Source organism: Micromys minutus (genome assembly GCF_963924665.1).
Source record: "Micromys minutus genome assembly, chromosome: 29".
NCBI lineage: Eukaryota > Metazoa > Chordata > Mammalia > Rodentia > Muridae > Micromys > Micromys minutus.
The window spans coordinates 21,284,641-21,296,745 of NC_137964.1; the positions used below are offsets into that span (position 1 = coordinate 21,284,641).

A 12,105-nucleotide genomic window follows, 5' to 3' on the forward strand; every position below is an offset into this window, starting at 1 on the left:
AAGGATTTGCTGTGACTTTGTGCCATGGATGACCCTGAGTGATCACTGCTAGTATGGGAGAAAGACTTGATCTGAAGGTGTTCATGCAAACTCACAGAACTGTCGGACACTTGAAAGCTAGCTTTGGCTTTCCAAAAGAATAAGGAATGGTCCTGTCCCATGTTCCCACATAAAATCAATCTCTCTCTATCTCACCCCCCCCCCACACACACACTTTGGCACCAAAATGGCACAAGTGTTTTAAAACTCTCTTACAGGGTTCTTCAAGGTTCTCTGATCACTAGAGCAAGCGTGACTGGCTATGGTCAGACATTCTCCTTCTTGCTCTTAGCTTTAGATCATAGCTCTTCTTCCACCCAGGTCCCCAAACCTAACCCAGAGGTTTTGTCTGCATGTAGACTACACCTATGCTGCTGTTCCAAACAGGAAAACTGGGACTATGAAGGGAGCCCTCTATACCCTTTGTGTGTGTAGAAGACAGGAAAACTTGGAATAGCCATCCTCAAACTGTCCACCGTGTTTTTTGAGACAAGGTCTCTCACTGGCCTCGAGCTCACAGACCCCAGGAGTCTGCCTGTCTCCCCTCTCAGCCTTCTCCATCCCTGGGATTCCACTCACAAAGCAACCATGCCTGGCTTTTCCTGTGGGTTCTGGGTACTGGACTCAACACAGCAAACACTAAACTGACTGAGCCATCTCTCCTTTAAGGTAATTCTATTGGGTGGGGGGGTGGGGGGGGAGCAAGGAGGGGGTGTTTCAATCCCACAGTATGCTTGAATGGGAAAGGCCTGGTGGGCTTTTAGCAATAATCACCCGGTTGCTGTGCATCCGGCTGACATTTGCTCTTGACATGTTTTCAGTGAGAAGCATGTATTTTAGTCAGTGGGCTTTTGTACTTGCCTGCTCAAGAAAGCAGATTCAGAAAGGCCACAAGTCCACTTCCTGGACGAGTGATGGGCATGTGTTCTGTGATTAACACACTGGCCATCTGAAAGGATTCTGAAAAGGCACGCTTACCACTCCCCCTAAAATCAACTTCATTCAGAGCCCATCTCCAAAGGTTCTTTAGCCTCCCCAAAGGCAGGCCACACTGACACTTCAAGGGCATCAGAAATGCCAACAGCTGCCTTTCCCAGGAGGCAAGCCAAGTGCCACTGAGAAAGCTGGGTGTGCAGCTCATAAAACCACTCAGGAGACTTCACGCCCTTGACCTTTTCTTAAGATATGGGAGAAAGGAGTGGTATGTGTATTTACAGGTAGAAGAACAATTGGGCACCTTCTCTACACTGGTTTGAACTGGCTTGTTTCAGGGAGGCACCAAACTGCCCCAGTGGCTGGGGCTGAGCACCCAACCCAGGCTGACAGTTAGGACAGAGCCCAGGTAGAGCTGGCTTCTTTGCCAGACTCAAAGATGACACAAGGCCTTGGCGTGCACTTTCAGAGCAGTTGATGAAAATTCACACTCAAACTAGGGTATCTAGACGCCCCCTTCTGTTGTCTACCAGTAACTGCACTCACTTGTATGTACTTCCACACAGACACATGTACATACATGTAACTTAAAATTTTTAAATAAATCTTTTTTTAAAAAAATGGAGAAGAACAAGAACAATTTGGTACCACATCCTGGGCCGTCGAGCTGCAGTTACCTCCAAGATGGCGGCCGACATGCCTTCGGAGACTGAGCTGTTGACCAACGCAAAGCAGCTCTTCACTACGGCATGCAGATCTTCCTGGCACATCTCCCGGATCAGTCGCACCCCTGCAGCCCTGAAAAGGACAAAGCAGGGGTAGCATGGCTGTTTCAGCTCTCCTCATAGTCCCACATAATTTTATGTGAACAACTAAGACCCAACTTGTACATCAACTGAGGCTGGGTCCCTTGGTCCTGGTAGGGGAAAAAAAAAGGATGCAATTTCTACAGATACAATGATCAATTATTTCCAAAGAGACTATTGCAGTCTGCATCGTCATCATCCAAACACAAGTAAGTTTCTTCATTCTTCCAGGTATGGATGCATGTACCTAGGGCCCCGTCACACAAGAGGTTTCTGATTCCAGTCCAGCCTGGGAGATGCCGCAAGATTACTTAGTGCTTTGCCCTGGCCTTTCCCCAGATAACTGAGGAGATAGAATGTCTTACGCTTTGAGTGCATTCATTTATTGACCTCTACCTTGGAGCCCAAAGCATGACCTTGAGAGATCACAGGGAATATGACAGGAGGCTGTACTTGCAATCTGCTTAGAGCAGAGTCTGAGATGGGTAAGCTGGGACTCTTGAGCCATTCACTCTGCCATGCGCAAGATGCCTTCTGCCTGAAGATGCCACCTGTCCCTTACTCTTACCTCCTCACCCGGTCTTTCACTTCCCTTGTAAAGACTGGATCTACCTGGAAAGAAGAGGGACGAGAAACACGTAAAGAGTCTGACCCTCTGGCACACACATGGCTCATCTTGCTACAAAATCATGGGGAGGATTTAGATTCGACCCCAGTAACATGGTGGAAGCTGACTCCCAAATGCTTTGCCCTATGCCTTCACATATGCACCATGGCATGTACACACACACACACACACACACACACACACACACTCACCCACATGCACACACAATTTAAAAAAAAATCCAGGTGGGCTGGGGTTGGGGCGGAGGGTGGTTAGAGCAACAATCATACACAAAGCCCTAGCTTCAGTCCCCCAACACTGCATAAACCAAGTGTGATAATGAAAGCCTGTGACCTCAACCCTTGGAAGGAAACAAAAGGAACAGGAGTTCAAGGCTATCTTCTGCTGTGTGGCAAACTCCAGGCCAGCCTGGGATAATTTGAAAGACTTTGTCTGGGGCTGGAGTCTTAAGCTTGACCTAAATCTAAGTCCTCAGCACAGGAACCCTAACAGATCAAAGTCCATCCAATAGTTCCAAAAGGAAGAATATACAAGAAACAGAGGAACAGCCTAAGTCCAGACCTTATACAAAGAAGATAAGAGTAGAAAAGAGAAGGGGGTGAAGAGTGTATCCCCCCTCCCTTCTGAGCATTGAGCTCAGGGAAACCCAAGGGGTTCAGAGGACAGTGGAGAGTACCTGCAGACAGGACAGTTTAAGTGTCCAATCCTTCAGGAAAGGCTTGCTTTCTTAAACAATGCAGATAGAATTTGTCATAAAAAGCAATCCAGGGAATGAGTGGGAAGCCTTCATCAAAACAGCACATGGAACTGAAGTTTGTTTTTAGGAGCCTTCTCAGAAGCACAGCTAAAAAACTAAGGGCATGCCCCTTGGTTGATGAAGAACAAAAGGTGTTTATCCGTGTGGGTTATTATTCAGACACAAAGAGAAAGGACTACATTATGTAGCAACACACCTGTGATAAGGCCCTGGGGGTGGAGGCAAGTGAATCCAAAGTTCAAGGTCATGCTTGAATACAAAGAGTTCAAGGTCAGTTCCCCTCCAAGATAGGGAGAAATCAATCCTTCATCAGTCTCAATTCAACTCACCACAAACTCTTCACTGAGACATCTGACAGGCTTTGTCTGACTCTGTCAGATTGGTCCCTCCACGTCTATCATCAGCCGTGAATACGATTCTCAAATAATTGGAAAAAAGCTTTCTCCAACACAAAACTCTAGCATCCGAAAGATAAAGATGGCTCAGTGGGTAAAGGTGCTTGCCACCAAACCTGACCTGAGTTAGATCTCCAGGACTCACAGGCACCGTGGCACACCTGCCTCCTCCGAAATAAATAAGTAAATAAATGTAACTTTTAAAAATTAGGAAAAGGAATGGGGGCATTCACCTTTAATCCCAATACCCGGGAGGCAAAGGCAGATGGATCTCTTGTAAGATCGAGGCCAGTCATCCAGAGATGCAGTGAGACTATGATTCAAGAAAAAAGAAAAGAAAATGAAAACTTATTTTTGGAGGAATGAAAAGAGAGCCCCCATGGGATCTGTATGCACATGCACAAATTATATATATGTGTGTGTGTGTGTGTGTGTGTATGTATGTATGTATGTACAACTTTAAAACTTTTTTTTTAACAGCTTAGACCTTGCTTCAATGGTATGAACTCAGCTCAGGAATCCAGGATGCTAGCTGCCTCTCCTGACTGTGGCTCCAGCCAGGCTGCAAAGAAAGTAGATTCAATTCCTGTTCTCATTTGCGCGTTGCCAATAGCCATCATGAATTACAAGCACGCCTGCTAGTTGAAAGCAAATGCCCGGAACAGCTACCTTTATAATGCAAGGTGATATAAAAGCCTTTGTCTAGAACCTGTGTTTCGCTTTCTTCTGACAGGAAGCGCTGTGTGGTGGGCCTTGAATCCTTCAGACTGCTAGGATGCCTGCTCCAGGACTAATGGTGTTAGGCTTACTCAACATCCCTGGGACCACGATGAGGCTGGAGATTTGTGGGGCTACATTATATCAAACACGAAAGCAGAAGAATTTGTAATTCTCCCTAGGAAGATCTGGGCAGAGAGGCGCTCAGAGCTATAAATAACAAATTACTACTGTGTTGCAGCTGTTTATAATCAATACGCAGTAGCCACCCAAGCCAGAAGAACATGGGCTAAGCCTTCCAAAGCCTTTACCTTAGTTCTAGCAACAACGTCATCACTGAACACTTCTATTCAGGAAGAGGTTGTATAACTTCACCAGAGTCCCAGAGCAGGAAAGCCATTGTGCCACTTATAGACACACACACACTTATATTCATATATATATATATATATATATATATATATATATATATATATAGTGTATATAGGTATATGAACACACATGAACAGTTATATAATAATCAAGTGTGCACACATACACACATGCAAAATAAATAACTTAAACAAGGTATTACAGTGCATGCTCATACTTTCAGCTTGGGGGAGGGGAGGACACTTGACTCTTCCCAGAGTCACTGTAGTAGCTGACTCTGTGCGCCCCGGAACAACAACAGACCCTGACTCAAAACAACAATGACAAAAAAAAAGGTCCTCCACAGGAAACCTCACCCATAAGCAGTGACCACATGCACACAGACACACACGTGCACACACATGCAGGCTCTAAAAGCCTATCCTGCTATCTTCCTTGCTCTTCTCCCTCTGGCCATCCCATGTCCCAGTCTCCAGGAGTCATCATCCTCCAGGATACAGCTGGTGCCCTATCTTTCACTCTGTCCTGGCCAGAAGCAGCACCCCCCCCCAACTCTCCCGCCTGCTAGCTGCCACACCACCTAAGATAGCTCTGCTTCTCTTTCCGCTGCATCTTGGCCTCCTTCCCTGGCTCCGGTGCAGTGACCAGAACAGTCCTGTGTATGAGAACTCCCTTGTTACTTCCCACCCGAGGCCTCATACTCAAATTATTAAGGACCAGATCCCAGCCTGACCCTAGCATATGACAATGTAAAAGTCAACCCTCCAGTGGAAGCTCCCTTCTGGGCTGGATGGCTCAATGGGCAAAGGTGCTTGCCACCAAGCACAATGACCTAAGTTTGTTCCCGGGGGGGATACACTCCTCACCCCAACCTGGGACATTGTAGGGAAGAACCAATTCCTGCAAGTTGTCCTTTGATCTCTAGACACATGCGGTATGTCATGCATGCGCACGTGTGCAGGAACACACACACACACATACCTACATACATACAGTAAAAAAAATGGAAACCCTTTCATTGTACATGTTAATTTTCACCTTCAAATTTTACACTGTTTCTGCCAGCCCATCCTCTTTTTGTCTCTATTAGCAGGCACTGGTTCTCAAGATGAACTGTCTGGGGGAAGCTAATTTGTCAAGGATACAAGCCGCGTTCCGAGACGGCTGGAATGCAAAGCTGGAACGTAGCTAAGGAGCCAAGAGCGGGTCTTAAGAAGAAACTACAGTTGACGCTGGCTTTCTCTGGGTTTACTTTCCACATCAGTTCATTTTCAAATCTCTTAGTGAAGCCGAGTGGAACAAAACACAAGATAAAGAGGAAAGGAGGAGTGGATGTTTTTATTTAATGAAATTTTTAAAGGTGGTGGGGGGAGGCTTTGAACGCAGCCAGAGGAAAAAAAATTCTCATTTCCTCCTTCCAAGCTTGTTTATTTCCTAACAAAAGATATTGTTTCAACTCAAGGGCTTAGGGGAAATAATCTTTGCTATAAGAAGTTGCTGGGGAAGTCATTAGGCTGTCATGCCCAAAGCAAACGTTCTGGGCCTCCAGCATGCCTCATCAAAGAGCTGGGGAAGGTGCCGTACAAGATGCCCTGTGAGCGGGAACATGTGCTCCTCTCAAAACAGAGGAACTGAGAGATCAAAGGAGCATTAATAGAAAAACCCAAGCTGAACTCAGGGCACCTTACAGCTAGAACAGGATCTGGGCAGTCAGAGCAGAAAGGGAACACTGGCTTTAAAGGTCCCTTATGCTTTCTGTATTCCCAGGACACTCCCCCAAGGACAGGCGGTGCTTGCCTTCACTAATAGCAAGCCAGGAAGCAGGTACTACTGTATTAATCATGTCCACTTTGCAGACGGGGAAACTGAGGCACGTGGTTAAGAGCAGCCAGGTAGCTACCACCAAAGTCAATGGAGGGCACGTTACCCTTCAGACAAACCACTCGATCCAGCTTTTCTCACATCACGGAGGCAGGTCTGGCCCAGAGAGGGGGCGGAACTAACTGACAGGCCAGCAGGTAATGGTAGTGAGACCCCAACAGGTACCAGGTACCCATGTGCTGCGTATTCACGATGTAGGTCGATCACGCATATACGTAAAATAAACCTTGAAAACAAAATGTGTGTATACACAGCCAGCTTGGGATTGTGGCTTTTGCTGTTCAGCCTCGAATCTCATCCCACCTGCTCCCTCCTCATCCTCACTTCTCCCACTGAACAGGGACCTCACGGGATGGTCCTCTCCCTGTTAAAGGACACCCTGACACCCTCTTCCTGAACCTGGAACAACAGCAGGGTCTTGGAAGCAAAGTGGCAGGGACTCTGTTTTCATCTCAGGCACCCAGCCTTGAGTGACAATTGTCCCAGCGAGTTGTCTCACACCCATTTCAAGGTACTTCATTTCCTCTTTGAGCTCTTAAGATGCCCTCTGGCAAGCTTTGGGCTGGGAACCTTTTTGTTTGTTTTGATGCTCTCAGCTGAGGTAGGACAAGGAGTCTACAGTGTCTTCACCAGAGTCTAACACATAAACAACTGGAAGGAGGCAGAGGTAATCGCTGCTGAGCACCACAGTGACTCCCCGTAACTCCAGACTCTGCTTCACTAGTCATGATCTAGCCAAGTTGATACAATTTTGCAACAAGCCATAGGACGTGACCTGGAAAAGCTAAGTAAGCCTGCACTTACACAGTAAGTGCTATTTGAGACTTGACCTCTGCAGAGAGCAAGACATGGACTAGAAGAAAGTGTGCTCGTATCAGGACCCAGACAGGAAGATTCGGGAGGGTTGGTGGGTATTAATGCACTGGATGCTTTAGCCATTAAAATAAGAGCTTTAATGCATCTTGACACATGGACAGCTGGTCAACCTCATCAACACGTGAGCCCTCGACACTGCAGCAAACACTCAAAGTCAAGTACAAAGTGGCTTAAGTCTCCTCCTGTTCCAGACTCAGAACAACAATAAACTGAGCACTTGGGTATGAGCATTACAGATGGGTAGAGGCTTGGGAACGGTGAAGAATGAGTTTGTAAGAAAAGTCTGAGGACCAGGACCTGAGCCAGAAACATCACGGTGAAATCTCATCCCAAGAGCCACAACCAACCGTACAGGCCTCAGGAGGGAGAGCCACGGAGCTGCCTCCATCAGACTGGCATGTGAACAAGTCTGTGGGGCATTTTCTTGATTGTTGATTTACACAGAGAGGGCCCAGCCCACTGTGGGCAGTGTCATCCCTAGGTGGGTGGTACCGGGTTGTATAAGAAAACCTGAGCAAATCCCGGAAGCAGGAAGCTGAGCTCCTCCAAGGCCTCTGCTTCAGTTTCTGCGCTGTTAGAGTTCCTGCCCTGGCTCCCCTTCTTGATGGACTGTGTGAACTGTAAGCTAAATGAATCCTTTCCCCCTCTAAATTGATTTTGATTATGGTGTTCATCCCAGCAACAGAAAACAAATGAAGGCTGGCATCAGAGAGCTGCCTGCATCTTGCTGGCCATGTTGCCTTTATGTGTGCGTGTGGTGGTGGGGAGGATTGTGGAAGGAGGATTTGGGAACTTTGGGCTGAAGGAGCCATTGAGTACTGAGGATTTCTTGGGCTGCTGTTGTGGGAGGTAAGAGGATAATGCTGAGAACAGCATAGATGATGGAGACCCAGCTTTCAGGTACCTGAGGAGAGGTTGAGAGTCTCTTCAGAGACTCTATCAGGCCACTCCTTCCTGTGAGGTTTGAAAATTGCAAGCCTCTGGTTTCTGGTTTTTTCTGGGACAGGAAAGCCAGCCGTGATTTGGTCAGGAGACGCTAACACCTTCTAGAAGGTGGGGTCAGCACTCAGAAGCCATGGTCAGGGAATCCACAGTCAAACTTAGTAAGGTGTGGAGAGCCTCCCCGCCATGGTCCTGGTTTGAAGGTGTAGGGGACTTAGGAGAACTACCTGTGGCAGGGCTGGGACCCCTTCAGAGAGGTCAGGAGGCCATTGGTGGAGGTATAGCCTCAGCTGTAATAGAGGCTTTAGGCTTGAAGGGGTCATGGAGAGAACCCAAGGCTTGATGCCATAAGGCAGGGTCAAACAGCATTCCTCAGCCTGTGAGTCGTGACTACTGGGGATGTGGGAGCGGGGTGTCAAATGATTCATTCACAGGGGTCCCATATAACCATTGGGAAATAACAGATATTTACATTATGGTTCATAACAGTAGCAAAATTACAGTTATGATGCAGCAATGAAAATAATGTTATGCTGCGGCGGATCATCACAGCATGAGGACCCGTGTTAAAGGGACAGGGTGACAGCATTAGGAAGGATGAAAACCATAGCCCTAGAACAGAGACCAGAAAGAAAAGATTGGTGAATATACAGCCTCAGTGGCAGTGGTGACCTCAGGACTGAGGGCTTCATGGAGGTGGTGAGGGCGTGGAAGGGGAAGGGAAGAGAGAGCAAAAGGGAAAGAGGGGGAGGGAGGCTTGGCAATGAGAGAGACCACCAGTAAGGGTGAAGCCTTAGATGCAGGAGAGACCCCAGAATATTGAAGATGCCAGACAATGGAGTAGCCCCCCAGGGACAGTGGCAGGTGTGGGGTGGAGCTCACCTGAGTATGCAGGACAGGCTGTGTGCCTGCAGTAACAGAGCCTAGATCTGGGACTGCTAAAAGAAGGTACCAGCCGTTGGACAGGACAATGAACTGTTTACAGTGTTGGGGTTTGATTTTGCTCTGCTCTGATGCTAACTGTGCCCTGGTTCCTCCCACCTAAAGTGACAAGTGTGTCACTTGTTTTGAATTTGGTAGGAAGCCACAGCTAAGAGGCTTAGATATTTTAAAGAGACTTTGAGCTTTTAAAGTGTTGGGATTTCTTTTTAAAGACTGTCAGGGGCTTCTAATGTCTGTTATATTGTACGTTGTATCATGAGATTAGCATGAGATCCCGTGTCTCCGTGGCCTCTGACATGGTTGTATGTGTGTACAATGTCTATTTTAAATCCTTTCTGTATGTCTGGCTGCTCACGTGTTGTGGGACAACATTTGGGAATTGGGTCTCTCCTTCCATTATGTGGATCCCTGGGATTGAACCTGGGTTATCGGGCTTAACAGCAAGCACCTTTACCCACTGAGCTGTTTTACCAGCCCCTCCCCTCTTGGTTGTTTTTATTAGCATCTTCTTGCCTCATTCTAAGAGGTAAACATGATTATTCCCAACGTCTGGGAGCATGCAGAGAACAGCTGTGCATGCTGGGAAGGCTCACGGGGAACTAAAACAAGAGAAATAGATGAGACTGGGAAACTGTATTAAGCAGTCACTAGACCCTGGGGCGTGTTTCTGGAGTGAGGGAAAGTGAAGCCAGCCGCTCCAGGAATGATGGAGAATCTGTTTCCTTCCGATTAAAGCATTTCCTGCTGGTAGAGGCCTACTGGACACACAAGAAAGCCACTAGACTCGATGAACCTCCTGGGGTCACAGAAACAGGGAAGCAGTTGTTAAGGGAAGAGGGGACGCTTCAGTGGAGCTGTCTGCAAGTTGGGCAGGAAGCCCCAGAGATGTATTATGGCCCAGGCTTGGTGGGGTTTTTGATGATGTAACAAGCTCCCTTTGAGCCCTCCATACTACTGACGCCAGTCATCTCGTTGGTTCACCAAAGATGGACTTGTATATGTTAGTTTCCTTGGTCTCCCTCGGGGTGTCTGTTAGCGAACACTCCCAGCTTGCCTGGTACCATCTGGCCAAACAAAATAGAGTGGTGAGGGTGTGGCTCATACTGCACAGGTGAGAATTCCACTGGGCACCACAGAAGGTGTATCAGCTCACATGGGCACTGCTTCGATGTGCTATCACTTGGGTAACTTACAGACCTAACAGGGAGTCGCAGGATCTGGGCATTAGCAGGCTGGGTGTCTCGTGAGGTGTGCTTCCTGGTTCATAGGTGGTGGCCTCTTGCTGTGTCCACACACAATGAAAAAGGCAAGGCAGCTCCCTGGGGTACCTTTTACATAGACCCTGATTCCTCTATCCCCTGGATCCAGTCACCTCCCAGAGGCCTCATCTTATTACATTGCAAGAAAGGATGTCAGCAGAGGCGTTTAGAGGAAACACACACACAGTGGAAAGCCTGGAACAGAAGCCACATGAAGAGTGGTAATGGCCATGCAGCTAGGAGCACGGAGCACACTTTGTTTTCCAAACTGCTTGGGGCAAACAAAAGGCCATTGTACTGGCTAGTTTTGTGTCAACTTGACACAAACAGAGAAAGTAGCCTCAGTTAAGGAAATGCCACTGTGAGATCCAGCTGTAAGGCTTTTTCTCAACTAGTGATGAAGGGGAGACAGACAGCCCAGCCTATTGTATGTGGTGCCATCCCTGACCTGGTAGACCTGGGTTCTATAAGAAAGCAGGCTGAGCAAGCCATGGGAAGCAAGCCAGTAAATAACATCCCTCCATGGCCTCTGCATCAGCTCCTGCTTCCTGACCTGCTTGAGGTCCAGTCCTGACTTCCTTTGGTGATGAACAGCAGTGTGGACAGTGTAAGCTGAATAAACCCTTTCCTCCCCAACTTGCTTCTTGGTCATGATGTTTTGTGCAGGAATAGAAGCCCTGACTAAGACAGCCATATTCATGAGGTGTGGTCTCAGCACTGAGGAGAGGGACTAGGAGATAGAGCAGATGTCTGCATGTATCTTGCAAAAGTCAACACAGGACAGTGAGGAACAGTTTCCTGGCAAGAACCACCACATGTCAAACTTGGTGTGTGTGTATGGGAGTAGGAGGTGTGTCTTGTTCCCAACAGCAAGGTCCCTAAACAGTGGCCAGGAGCATGCTCTTACACTGGGTTCAGGAACACTTCCGCATCTGCAGTTTGAAATACTTTGGCCCATTCATAGAGTTTGGCTTATACAATGACTTAGATAAACTTTTGTCTTTTATATTTTAAAATAAGTTCCTCTTCATATGACCCACTGGTTTTCCCGAAACAATGATCTAATTATTTTTTGCAATAGTAAATTTGTTTAAATTAATTGTAATCTTTACAGTAAATCAGCCATATAAAAGATCAGCAGATATAATCTTTAACTTTGGCCTGAACACACACACATACTCTCTCTTCCTCCCTCCCACCCTCCTCCTACCCTGTGTGTGTGTGTGTGTGTGTGTGTGTGTGTGTGTGTGTGACGCATGAGCATGTCACTCACATGATTTTGGAAACTGAATCCAAGGCCTTGCACATACGAATTTGGAAAGTGCTCTACTATTGAGATACAATCCAGATGTTTTTCATTTTTTTAAACTTATTTTACATGTGCACATGTTCTGCATGCACGTACATGCATGTGCACCATGTGTACACATAGCCTGAAAATCCAGATGGGGGCATTGGACCCCTTGGAACTGGAGTTATAAAAGTTGGAAGCTGCCATTTGGGTGCAGGGAACCAAACCCAGGTCCTCTGGAAGAGTAGCTAGTGCTTTTTAACAGCT

At 47.2% G+C, this 12,105-nt stretch overlaps 1 protein-coding gene across 2 annotated transcripts in view; it reads right to left on the minus strand.

Annotated features, from left to right (window-relative positions):
- Positions 1-12,105, minus strand: part of GLT1D1 (glycosyltransferase 1 domain containing 1) — a gene marked incomplete at both ends in the record, with an annotated part of 67,986 nt that overhangs the window by 12,625 nt on the left and 43,256 nt on the right. For both annotated transcript variants that reach the window (XM_080941313.1, XM_080941312.1), the window contains 2 exons: positions 1,650-1,770; positions 2,347-2,390. In XM_080941313.1, the coding sequence (XP_080797439.1) occupies positions 1,650-1,770; positions 2,347-2,390 (165 nt within the window). The remainder of the gene's footprint in view (positions 1-1,649; positions 1,771-2,346; positions 2,391-12,105) is intronic.